The sequence below is a fragment of the Oncorhynchus keta genome, chromosome 11 (assembly GCF_023373465.1).
Source record: "Oncorhynchus keta strain PuntledgeMale-10-30-2019 chromosome 11, Oket_V2, whole genome shotgun sequence".
NCBI classification, from domain to species: domain Eukaryota; kingdom Metazoa; phylum Chordata; class Actinopteri; order Salmoniformes; family Salmonidae; genus Oncorhynchus; species Oncorhynchus keta.
In genome coordinates this window covers 40,295,952-40,309,876 of record NC_068431.1, presented here as the reverse complement: position 1 = coordinate 40,309,876, position 13,925 = coordinate 40,295,952, and the positions used below count along the sequence as shown (strand labels likewise).

Here is a 13,925-nt window from a genome sequence, read left to right as displayed (position 1 = left end):
AAACGGCTATCTTTTTTTGTAAGGGAATAAATTGTTAGAAAACATTATTTAGGTTACAACTTTGTTATGTTAGTCATAGGGCCAACATTCTTGAAGTAAAATTAGAGAAATTAAGTAAGACTTGAGAAATGTACTAGACTGTGACAGCTATACTCAACAAAAGGAACCACTTGTCACGCCCTGATCTGTTTCACCTGTTCCTGTGATTGTCTCCATCCCCTCCAGTGTATTTATCCCTGTTTCCTGTCTCTCTGTGCCACTTCGTCTTGTATGTTTAGTCAAGTCAACAAGTGTGTTTTTCACATACTCCTTTTTGCTATTCTCCTTTTTCTAGTCATCCTGGTTTTGACCCTTGCCTGTTTCTGGACTCTTTACCCGCCTGCATGACCATTCTGCCTGCCTTGACCACAAGCCTCTCTGCCACTCTGTACCTCCTGGACTCTGATCTGGTTTAGACCTTTTTGCCTATCCATGACCATTCTCTTGCCTACCCCTTTTTATTATTTAACATTGTAAGACTCCAACCATCTGCCTCCTGTGTCTGCATCTGGGTCTCGCCTTGCATTTTAATGAGGGAAATAAGTATTTGACCCCCTCTCAATCAGAAAGATTTCTGGCTCCCAGGTTTAATTTATACAGGTAACGAGCTGAGATTAGGAGCACACTCAAAGGGAGTGCTCCTAATCTCAGTTTGTTACCTGTATAAAAGACACCTGTCCACAGAAGCAATCAATCAGATTCCAAACTCTCCACCATGGCCAAGACCAAAGAGCTCTCCAAGGATGTCAGGGACAAGATTGTAGACCTACACAAGGGTGGAATGGGCTAAAAGACTATCTCCAAGTAGCTTGGTGAGAAGGTGACAACAGTTGATGCAATTATTCGCAAATGGAAGAAACACAAAAGAACTGTCAATCTCCCTCGGCCTGGGGCTCCATGCAAGATCTCACCTCGTGGAATTGCAATTATCATGAGAACAGTGAAGAATCATCAGCCCAGAACTACACGGGAGGATCTTGTCAGTGATCTCAAGGCAGCTGGGACCATAGTCACCAAGAAAACAATTGGTAACACACTATGCCGTAAAGGACTGAAATCCTGCAGCGCCCGCAAGGTCCCCCTGCTCAAGAAAGCACATATACATGCCCGTCTGAAGTTTGCCAATGAACATCTAAATGATTCAGAGGACAACTGGCGAAAGTGTTGTGGTCAGATGAGACCAAAATGGAGCTATTTGGCATCAACTCAACTCGCCGTGTTTGGAGGAGGAGGAATGCTGCCTATGACCCCAAGAATACCATCCCCACCGTCAAACATGGAGGTGGAAATATTATGCTTTGGGGGTGTTTTTCTGCTAAGGGGACAGGACGACTTCACCGCATCAAAGGGATGATGGACAGGGCCATGTACCGTCAAATCTTGGGTGAGAACCTCCTTCACTCAGCCAGGGCATTGAAATTGGGTCGTGGATGGGTATTCCAGCATGACAATGACCCAAAACACATGGCCAAGGCAACAAAGGAGTGGCTCAAGAAGAAGCACATTAAAACCTGTTGGGTCTAGGGGGGGCACAAGGAGTTCCCTAAAGGGAACACGCCCTCCCATTCAGCTGATACAAATATTCTTTAGAAATATTTAACTTACACACATTAACAAGTCCAATACAGCAAATGAAAGATAAACATCTTGTTAATCTACCCATCGTGTCCGATATTTAAAATGTTTTACAGCGAAAACAACATTTGAGTTAGATGACCACGAAATTCAAAAACACACAGAGCGATATTTCAGTCACAAAAGCATAAATAGATAAAATGAATCACTAACCTTTGATTATCTCCATCAGATGACACTCATAGGACATCATGTTATACATATTGTGTGTTTTGTTCGATAATGTGCATATATATATACGCGCCAATGTAAACTGAGATTTATATATATATATAAATCTCAGTTTACATTGGCGCGTTACGTGCAGTAATGTTTTGATTCCAAAAACCTCCGGTGATTTTGCAGAAATACTCACAATAAACATTGATAAAAGATGCAAGTGTTATTCACAGAATTAAAGATAAATGTATCCTCTATGCAACCGCTGTGTCAGATTTCACATTTTTTTTTCATTTTTCATCTGAGAACGGCGCTGAGAACCCAAAGAAATAGCCGCCATTTTGGCGTCAACAGAAGCTACAAAAACACTATAAATACTCACGTACCTTTGAATATCTTCATCAGAAGGCAGTTCCAGGAATCCCAGTTCGACAATAAATGACTGATTTGTTCCATAAAGTTCCAAAAAGCCCATAATTTAGCCACTTGTTGTTAGCTTGTTCAGCCCAGCATTCAATCCTTAAAAAGCACGAGCAATTCCTCCAGACAAAAACTCAAAAAGTTCTGTTACAGGTTGTAGAAACAAGTCAAATGATGTATGCAATCCATATTTAGGATGTTTTAAACATTAATCAGCAATAAGGTTCCAACCGGAGAATTTCATTGTCTGAAGAAAAGCATAGGAACTCAAGAACACTCTCTCGTGACCCCGCGTAATGAGACCGAGGCTTTCTGCCAGACCACCCACTAAAAGAGCTATTATGAGCCCCACCTTTATAGTAGAATCATACAACCAGAATCTAAAGACGGTGACATCTTGTGGAAGCCCTAGGAAATTCTCATCCATATCTAAGGTGGACATCCAATGGCACTGTTTTCTAAATTGAGTTCTCACTTCCTGTTTGGATTTCTTCTCAGGTTTTTGTCTGCCATATGAGTTCTGTTATACTCACAGACAAACAGTTTAGAAACTTCAGAGTGTTTTCTATCCACCAGTAATAATACTATGCATATATTCCCATCTGGAAAAGAGTAGGAGGCTGTTTACTCTGGGCACGCCTTTCATCCAAAAGTGAAAATACTGCCCCCTAGCCTCAACAGGTTGGTCCTGGAGTGGCCTAGCCAGTCCCCAGACCTTAATACCATAGAAAATCTGTGGAGGGAGCTGAAGGTTCGATTGGCCAAACGTCGGCCTCGAAACCTTAATGACTTGGAGAAGATCTGCAAAGAGGAGTGGGACAAAATCCCTCCTGAGATGTATGCAAACCTAGTGGCCAACTACAAGAAACGTCTGACCTCTGTGATTGCCAACAAGGGTTTTGCTACCAAGTCATGTTTTGCAGAGAGGTCAAATACTTATTTCCCTCATTAAAATGCAAATCAATTTATAACATTTTTGACATGTGTTTTTCTGGATTTTTTTGTTGTTATTCTGTCTCACTGTTCAAATAAACCTACCATTAAAATTATAGACTGATCATTTCTGTGTCAGTGGGCAAACGTACAAAATCAGCACGGGATCAAATACCTTTTTCCCTCACTGTAGTTACTTTGATTTTTGGTGATGTCAGAGCTTTCTAAAATAAGCACGATTAGCTCCATGTGAAGTCTTGTGAAAGTTACTTTTGAATCCCGTTGCTGCGGTAACTCTGGGGTAATACATCCTTGAGAGCATGCTCACTGAAAACAAGCCAGCATTTACTCCATTCCCATACCCACTCCCAACTGACTGGAAAGTCTGTTACTTTGGGTGTCACTTACATGATGAACCGACTACTACTATGAAACCGTAAGCAAGTTATGAGAACTCTCATACTTTAATGTTTCTTTCTGAAAAAGAGTATACAACTGCAAAAATATACATGTGTAGTTTATAAAAAATAAGTGATGTTTCAAATAAGTGATGTTTCAATTACTTCTTAAAGAGCAGAGGAATCCATTAAATACAAAACACAGTTGGAGTATCAGAAATACTTAAATGTACATTTAAAAACAGATGCTCTCTATCACATTAATTCTTGTCCTTACCGGTGCATGTATTTCAAACAATATTCCAAAACATTGTTTACATTTACATTTTTAAAAATCTTACTTTTGCCCTTCCAAACAATGAGCACAAACAGCTGAACAAGGCCATGTTCAGGTGTCCTATGAAAGGTCACAGGTCCTGGATGCGGGGTTAAAGGGGGGCCAAATGTGCTGCGTCCTACATGGCTGTTCAGTGTCCACCACAGCCAGTTCTAGAGCTGTAGCTGGGAGGCAGAATATCAAGAGGCAGGCTGAGGAAAGTGAGCAGGGCTTGGGACAGTAAATCACAGCAGTAGCGCAAGCCTGTTCCAAATGATGGTTGGTGCATACCAATGGACTGAATCACTGGACATTGGCTCTGGAAAAAAAGGCCCCTCAAAAAACAGCATACAGTATAATGTCTCTCTCTCTCTCTCTGTAGGTCAAGAAGGGAAGCACAGTGTATCAGAAATACTGAAGGGATTACATGACAGTTCTAAGCAATTTAAGACCATAATCCTCCCAGCCCCCAGTAATGGAAAAGGCTAAACTTACTAAATTCAATGATGGTGAACACATAAGCATCTCTTGACTGACGTAGAATGCACAATGGTCCCAATGTGCGCTGACCAAGGACTGTCCTCTGGAAACATGCTATACCCACACACTGTGGGATGATTGACAACTGAACAATGGACAATATTGTTATATATCTATTCCTCATGTCATACTGTGTTTTCTACTTTCCAGGATAGCGCACAACATATTTTAATTAATATTGTCATGAAGGCCTGTCATGAGGAGACAAGCATGCCGATCAACATGTTTCCCAGGCTTATAAGTAACAAGATCTCAATATTTTGTATTTTTAGATTTCCAATATGTTAAGTCAACAAAGCTCAAAGACTACATAATATGGTGTTTCCATCCACAACAATAACATAAATTGGTTCCAATTTAATAGAGTCCGCATGGAACCCTTGAACTGCTGATGTACAGGCTTTATAAAATACATTTGATTGAATTTGAATTGGCTGGTAATGTCCTTCAATCAGATGGTTTTCACTCTTGACAACATGCAGAATGTATAACACAAGTTTATTGTTTGTGGCATTATCATGAATGCAAAGAGAAGCTATCACCTTACAGACTGACAAGCATAATGCAGAATAAGTAATGAACTGTCAAAAATGACAGTAATGGATTTGTTCTATATTGTGGGGATATATTCATCGTCAATATATTCATGGTCATTCATCAGAAAACACTTGACCTGGTAGGGATTACATGCCAGTCATACTTTAGAATTTCTCAAGTGCTCTTGGAATTCATCACAGTGCCTTTTGGAAATGTTCTATACTATTCATTACATGTCTTTGTTTTCATTACACAAATGATACAATGTGCATGTGTTGTCTGCTATAAGAGAAATCCATTGATAATTGAACATACCTCTCTCTACTCCTAAATGTACATGTCCACTCAACAAAAGACAGTGCTGCTTGAGTGACATTTCTAGAACACTTTTGAGGTTGTTATAACAGATTCATAGCGGGTGATTTGATAGACAGACACAATAGAAAAAGCGTCTGCTAGGCAGGCAGCTAAGCCTGACCTCTCGACTCAGGGGAAGTGGCAATCTTACCTGCTTTTTTCTCCTCTACAAGAATATCTAACTATCGCTTCCTGTGCCAATATAGTTCATTTTACAAAGATCCCTCTAAAGCTTTAGTGGACTTATATAATGTTGGTGAGATGGTGATGGGAAATAACTTCAATTAAAATGCTTTAGTGGGATCTATGCTGTCTTTGTTCTGTTGGTGATGGTGTTCAGTCCAATCGAGGACTTTAGATGAGTGTCAGATAATAGAGGGTGGCTTGTGTATTTGTGGGAAGTTCAGTAACAGTGGAGAGAAAAACCCATCTAACTGAAACATGTTTTGTAGACTACACTGAATGCAATATGTCATTGAGATAACTTTAGAAAATACTTCTTGAGGGATATCTCACACTTCATTACCAAAATACAAGTGGATGAAAATGTACAATACTCTGATTAATCAGTGTAACTCAGCACCGTGTAGCCTAAGTAGCTCCCGGAAAACTACTAATTTGACAGAAAAGGGAACATGCATTTTCTTCCCTTCACTTATTTTAGGTGTAGTTAGTCTTATATAAGTACAAACTTCATGATGCAGGCAGAAACATTTGCATTGCTAAAGATTGTTATTACAGACAAGCTACAGGTAACTGCCAAATAAAGGAAACACCAACATAAAGTTTCTTCACTGAACCATGGCATGGATTCTACAAGTGTCTGGAACTCAATTGGAGGGATGCGATACCATTCTTACATGAGAATTTCCATAATTTGGTGTTTTGTTGATGGTGGTGGAAAATGCTGTTTACTGTAAGAAGTTTCACAGAGGTTATTTAACTACCTGTATTATATGCAAAAATGCTTTTTAGTTAAACCGCTGATGTTGTATTCCTCAGTTCTTATTGCATACATTGGAGTTATATTATTAGTGACATGAAAAACGCATACCAAGGCAAGGACTTTTATTCTTCCAAATCCCTATATTTGAACCATTCAAAATCAGAAACACTACATGTTGACTGCATGTCTTTGGTATGACCTTTACAAAACCATGTGATCAAAGGTCATGAACTTTCTACTGCAGTCGACTGGAAATTTGCTCCTTACCAACAGCAACTTGAAGTCAGAACCAAAGCATTGTGGGAGACAACCTTCTCGGATTTTTGGAAGCAAAGGGCACTACAGGCTCTACGTCCTCACAATCTAATCACATAGGCCTTCATGTGATCCACATTAATCCCATATAATGCAATAACACATATTTTCTCATTCTAGTAGCCTATGCACTCAATTCCTGGTTAAATTTTGAGAACACCATCACAGATACAAAAGAAGTATTGTGAATGTTAGAGCTTGGACTGGTGTCTCATTTCTTTATCAGGATATTCATTCCTTAGACCATGCTGATCATGTTCAGCTTTGTGTAGATGTGGAATTTCAATAGCATCCACCTCGTCGGCAATAACAAAGGCAAATGCCATGGTCTGCCACTGACACATTTCCTAGAAAGAGCAGAAGTCATCCGACAGCAGATGCGTATGTGCCTCTTCCGGCTTTACTTGTAAACTACTTCCGGCTTACCACTAAAACTTACCACTAAAGCCCAATATCTTCAAGCCAGGAATCCCTCTGCGTGATGCCTCTTGTCAGTTTTAAGGGGGTTAATTCACCCTTTTTCAACAAACCTACTTTTTCTTACTAACCTTTGCCTGCTCATAGATGTTTAAAAATCACGATGCACAGCAGATGTGATCAGTGGCCGTGTTAGAGAGCATAAAAACCGTGATGCATCATGGGTAAATGGTGACTGACTGATCTACAAGTAATATTGAGTAGTTATGAGTCTAAACACGGCTTTAAATGAGCCTGTTCCTCTGCCCAGGCTTTCCTGACACATGCCCGATCTTAGCACACCTGGATAGGTATTTTATGTAACAGCTAACCACAAGGACCAATGGTCAATTGTAAGCGGTAAATGGCAGAGTGATTACCCCCATGTACAATACATTTGATGACTGTACCTTGTACCTTGTGATTCATGCTACACGGAGATCTTGACTGGCATCTGAACAACAGAAAAAATGATTTTGCACCATATTACAGAACCAAATATAAAAATAAAAACAATTATAGAACCAAATACAAATTATTCAGATTTTGGAGAATTACAGTTTATTTTCACATTTCTGTTTAAATAGAATTATATTAAATTACTGAAAGAGAACAGGGCATTTATAAATATATAATAACATAACCTTCCCCAGTAAATATTAACTACAGCCACCTACTGTACATAATGTTAAATGTTGCTCATATGAAAATTGAGCAACACTGCCACTTACTATTCTTGGATAATCAAATCTTAATTTTTAAATGAGAATACTACTTGTAAATAATCTAAATAAAACAGAAACCTAAGAAATGTTGAAAATGGGGCATAAGGCAGTGTACAGTATACATACACACTGGCATCACATATTAGTCAGTGATATAGGTAAATGGACCATGTCACATAGAATATAGATCTCATGGTCCCCTTTACTACTGCTAGTGTACTAGAAGTAATTTCTTCATGTGAGACACAGAGAGCCTGTTAATCAAGCAGATAGTCCCTGTAAGGATATCAGAAAAGCCTCACTTTGACTCTTTTGTATGCATTGTACTCCACTGTGTTTCTTAGCTGAGCTTAGCAATAATGGAAACAAAAAGAGAGAGGCAAAGCACTGTGCATTTTGGTCAAATCTCACTATTTTCCTTGTGGCACCAAAGGAAAATGCACAACGTTTTACACCAAGAGTACCCCCAACACATCATGGTCCTCATCTTCCACAAATTACATGGTGTTGATTTGTATCCTTCTATTCCAAACGGATTGTGTTAAGTCCAGTTTAGAGACAAGTCCACTGTTACGCAGACGGTGAGAACGTGAGAATCATCCATCCAATAACGAAGTAAAAGAGGAAGACGGGATATACCACCAAAGCTTTGCGATTAGAAGGCTGGCTATCTGCTAAGAAAGCTGTAGAGGCTGGGGGAAAATAATATACATACATTCAGTTACATGTTATCAGTGACTTAAGCAATAAGGAGGTGTGTTTTATGGCCAATATACAGCCCCTAAGGGTTGCTTGGACACAGCCCTTAGCCGTGGCATATTGGTCATATTTCACAAAGCCTCAAGGAGCCTTATTGCTATTATAAACTGGTTAACAACGTAGAGCAGTAAAAATACATGTTGTCAAACTCGTCGTATACGGTCTGATATACCACAGCTTTCAGCCGATCAGCATTCAGGGATCGAACAACCCAGGTTATAATAAAGATTAGACTGTATAATCTATTAAAATGTAGTACTAATGTCATGAGGAACACTTGAACAAGTTTAATCTTTATGCAACAGCACCACCTACTGTAAGTCAATATGACTGCAAACAGTCAATGAGTTTGTAGAGGTGTGTTGGCACCAATAAACATAGTCAACCAAATAAGATGTGTAATATAGGTGTCTCCTTATGAAAAGGACTTTCCTTACCAAACGTGGACCAACTGAATGATGCTGTGACCACAATTAGTCGAACGATGAAGCTGACCATCCCAGACCCACCCAGCAGCACCAGCCTACAGACAACCATTGCCACAGTCAGAGGCATGATGCAGTAGCCAAGCACACACAGGCTCTGGAAAAACGATCTAGAGGGGAAAAAACAGGAATTTTAAATGCACATATTTCTAAGCTTTCAATTAATAAATACAATTCACCTCTTAAGGAACTAATCATATTACAGTACTTGCACGTTCAAAAGCATTTAATATTTTTATTTGATTCATTTGACTATAATGATTGGAAGCTGACTGGAAAGATACGTACATGGTGCCTCCCAGCAGCTTTGAGTTCAGTGTGATGATGACAGATCCAAACCAGATGATCACAAACACCTCTGCAAACTGGGGCCCTCCATCTTCCTTACTGTCAACTGAACCCCCCTGCAGCATCCTGAAAACAGGAAGGAAACAATATAAATCCATAGCGCATCCTTATCCAGTCGTCTTTCATTCATAAATGGCAATCATCACTTGAAACAATAACAAATAATTTTACCTACCCCCATTTTAGTAAAAAGCTAAAGGGATGGGGCTGGAGAAAAGCAACCACTCATACACAGGGCTATGGATACAAAGACCATCTATTACATCAAAATGATCATTTTAACCATATTTTGAGGCTATATAGTGTTTGCTTACATTTACTTTGTTTACAAACATTGGAGTAAAACAAGTTTACATTTTGGGTTCTGATGGGGTATGACAGTGGAACCAAACTCATGAGGCATTTCCAGGTTATATTCTTCAAGAATCAATGGGTACATATGATTCATTTTTAAGTCAAAAAATGGATGTAGAAACTGCAGATTGCCCCTTTAAAAAAAGAGTGTCAGTCATATTCTGCTACTACACTGAAACACAAATACTCACAGAGCCAGTGTCACACAGAGCAATAATGGGCCCCACAAGTCCCCTGGAAAAGAGGAGGAAGTTAACCCAATCTTCCTAGAACATCAAACACAATTACCATTGTCACATTTGTCTAGGTAGTACAGGAGGAAGTTAAAATAATATTACTAGAACACCTGGGTTTTCACTAGTTACCACTGCCACAAAGTCAAAATTGTCTATATTGTAAACATTTATTGAAAACAAAAATGTGCTTTTTGGTCTTAATTTAAAGTTAGGCATAAGGTTAGCAATGGGGTTAAGGTTAGGTTTAAAATCAGATTTTATAAAGAGAAATGATTGAAATAGGCTTGGTTTAGCCATAATTATGACTTTGTGGCTATGTTAAGTAGTGATGACCAAACACCTGGCACATTTAGTTTGTCACATTTTCCTAGGTACTATTACAAATGTCAGTTTAAATCATGTTTGTTATATACATACTGTTATTCTTCTCCGTGTTGGATAGATATCACTAAGTAAAATACAGCTAGGTCACATGATGTAATACCAATTTATTGTGTTGGAATAGTATAAAAGATTCATTAATCTTTCAAAGTATATAGTACTCACAGTCTCTCAGTAGCGTTGAACTCTTCTTAGGATACATCACATGAACAAACTTTTTCCCCACTGCTTTCAGATCTCGTAACTGTAAATGAGACATGAGAGGGATTTTAGAAGAGGTTTTAAAAAGGTCCAATGCAGCCATTTCTATCCCAATATCAAATCATTTCTGGGTGACAATTAAGTACATTACTAACTCGGTTTCTATTCAATTGGCAACAGATTGTCATGTAAATATTAAAAAAATCTGTATAAAGAAAATATGTGCATTTTCCCACCAAACTGACTCGTTGCGGATAAAAGTCTGTGCGTGATGACATAGTGCACACAAAATGTACTCTTAAGTTATCATGTACCGAAGAAAAATCTAAAGTGACAAAACTCTACTGATAGTTGTTACGAAAACTGTTGTGTTAAATAGCAAATGTGTCTACTTTGGTCTTGGCATGTGCACTCTTGCCAACAGCTCACAGATACAGTGCGGGTAGGCTAGTCTACATGATGAGATCATTATGGATAAGGAATATTTTTATTTGTCAAACGGTAGTCAAGCATCAATCATCATGTCACCAGAATAAGACCCTCGATATTTATTGGAAAGGTGCATCAAGATCAACGTGCACTTTCACCACCCTGTGAAATTTATCATAACTTATTTAATCTGTAACCTAATAAACTGCATGGTTTCCGAGTCATAGTGGGAGGACCACACAAGTTTACCTCGATACGATGGTTATTATATTAATATTTGCGCATAAAGGCATTTCCACCACCTCCACTTCTCACATAATTCATTTTACAGACACAAAAAGATCTCACCATGTCAAACAAACAAATTATCTGTTGGCAATTTAAAAAAATTGTACCGAATCTACCTGTTTCCATCACATCTGTAGTGATTTTTAAAAATGATATGGTATGACTTTACTCGCATTAAAAACTGTGGATGGAAACATGATCATAGTGATGGATTTCAACTGGAATGGTCAAAATAAAACAATAGCTTCTTGGCAAAGACCAATTTCTCAAGCAAGAATTTTGCTAGGACTGTCTGGGAGGGGAAAACTGAAAACTAGTAGTTATTGACAGAGGTTTACAATTGTCTTCCTTATTGGTCTGTTAACAACAGTAATTTACCACCTGGTGGTATCACCAGGCAGACAAACGCCATCCCACCTAAACAGGCAGAAATTTCAGGCAGTCTTTTTAAACAGCTTTTACACTAAAAGGGCATTATTATAATTGTCCCAATATTATTCCAATGCTCATAGTGTGGAAATATATATAAAACATGTGAAAATCTAATTTTTGACTGCACTGGGCCTTTAACATATAATGTAAGTCAAATTAAAAAGGGGTCATGTAAGATGGAAGTGTACACAGTATGGTATGAAGAGGGAAATCTTACTATGGTGTCTTTGACAGGTTCATCCAGTGTGGAGTATTCGTCATCATGACTGCTGGTTCCAACCGGCACATTGATCTCCCCCTCAACAGGGATGTTTCCTGATATGGATACATCTGACAGACCTGCAAACTGGAGATAATACAAGGAAAATGGATTGTACAACTGAATGCATTCAAATGAAATGTGTCTTCCGAATTTAAGGTGCGGGGGCTGCCTTAAAAGACATCCACATCTTCGGCGCCCGGGGCCTTGCTCAGGGGCAGAACGACAGATTTGTAGCTTGTCAGCTCGGGGATTCGATCCAAAGAAACCTTTAGGTTACTGGCCGAACGCTCTAACCACTAGGCTAACTGACACCCTAAACACAGATAACGTTACACATAAATACTTGTTTCTCAATAATGACAACAACCGATTTTTGGCATTTAGCCAATGCACTTTCGTCATGCTAATTCACTGCAGTCTTATTACATTTTGTTAGCTAGCGCAAATATATTTACTGTACTTTAGCTAACGTTAGTTATACAGTTAGCTAACTAGCTAACATTAGACAGCTAACGTTACAGTTGCTATAGTTCTCCCTCAGGTTTTGGAAGACATTTAGTACTTTTGCATGGACAGTGACTTTCATTGGAGTGCTTGTCTCTCTCGCTCTCTCTGTTGACGCGTTTACCTAAACGTTAGCTAACTGTTAGCTATTGTAGTTAAGCTAACTTGAACACCCATGTTGACATTCCCTTACTAGCTATCTCTATTTAATATTGGCATCAGAAACGCTTAATAAAACGTCCGTGTATAATATGAAAAACAAGATATTAAAGAATTTATACACTGTTGTACAAGAATAGCGGTAGTTACATTGTGTACTTTATTCTTACCATAGGTTTACTTAACTCATCCACTTCCGCCATTTTCTCTGTCCATACGGATATGAGACGTCATGCTTTGACCATGATGTCACGTGGCTTGATAACATGCTGGAGAGAAAAACGTACAGAAACTAGACATAGTAGACACACTTTTATGTTTGCATGGCCTCCAGAATGTCTAAGATTAGCACATTTTCAAAAGGAATTTCTTCCAATTAGAATGTAATACTAGTATAAACAGTGACTGATGCAAATAATGGGATGTTTGATGCCAATATGGAGGGATTTGCGTTTCAATTTTCAATGGGTGCTGCGCTAAGTGGGGTTACGGGATCAAAGTATATTGTCTTGACTTGTCAAATTGACATGAATTAAGAGACAAGAACTACAAGTAAAATATTACAATATGGAAAATATTTGGTGTAGTTGTTCCTTTAAGAATTCTACTATGGGTGTGAAAGGAGGAGGTCCTTGGCAACACCGAACCAGATAGACACGAAAATACATTGTAACAAGAATCAGCTAACATTGTTTACCTAAAGAATTAATGCGTCAAGGAACCAAAGAAGAGTCACTGTGTGCCACGGGTCCAAGGATTCGACAGCATTCATATCTGGAGGAGTGGGCTACTCAAATTCCAATCTGGAAATGTTATCGACAATGTTCTGCACTGATTCGATGCATTAATTCAGATTTCTAACCTCAACATCTAGGCTACTGTACATCATTCCAAAAATAAGCCATGGGGCATCCTCCTCTTGAGTTCAGCGACTGCTATGAGGATAGTCCGGATTTTAGAGAAAGACTAAAATGCTATGAATTAGAATTGGAAAGAACAAGCAAATTTCTCAAAGATGTAATCAAAGACGGCAACAGTGTAATCAATGCAATCAAGGGTAAGCTTCTCTCTTTCTTCGCCCTTTTTACTACTTTCTATATAGACTGTTTGGGGGGTTTAATGTTTTTCTATGTAGTATGCGAAGAGGAGGAACCTGCATTGTTTAGACACAGCCAACATACAAATAAGTTGAGCAATTGTTTCCAAAAAACAAAGCCTGCTTTGATATGATATAATGAAGCAATATACCAGGCTAAGGGCTGTGCTTACATACGACGCAACGCGGAATGCCTGCATGGATCCAGTCCTTAG

At 38.8% G+C, this 13,925-nt stretch overlaps 2 protein-coding genes across 3 annotated transcripts in view; one reads left to right on the top strand and one right to left on the bottom strand.

Annotated features, from left to right (window-relative positions):
- Positions 1-6,387: 6,387 nt before the first annotated feature.
- Positions 6,388-12,922, bottom strand: LOC118390268 (protein YIPF6). Its single transcript, XM_035780659.2, has 7 exons — positions 12,785-12,922; positions 11,907-12,035; positions 10,505-10,583; positions 9,914-9,956; positions 9,309-9,434; positions 8,973-9,130; positions 6,388-8,468 (listed from the first exon to the last, which is right to left on the bottom strand). The coding sequence occupies exons 1-7, from the start codon at positions 12,815-12,817 to the stop codon at positions 8,347-8,349; spliced, it is 690 nt and encodes a 229-aa protein (XP_035636552.1). The 5' UTR covers positions 12,818-12,922; the 3' UTR covers positions 6,388-8,346.
- A 312-nt stretch (positions 12,923-13,234) lies between these two features.
- Positions 13,235-13,925, top strand: part of LOC118390267 (oligophrenin-1-like) — a 38,491-nt gene continuing 37,800 nt past the window's right edge. The window contains exon 1 of one of the 2 annotated variants that reach the window (XR_008060576.1): positions 13,235-13,671. Coding sequence is in view for 1 of the 2 variants with exons in the window: in XM_035780657.2 (XP_035636550.1) it covers positions 13,518-13,671 (154 nt within the window). In the remaining variant the exon portion in view is untranslated. The remainder of the gene's footprint in view (positions 13,672-13,925) is intronic. The other variant, XM_035780657.2, reaches the window with a different exon arrangement.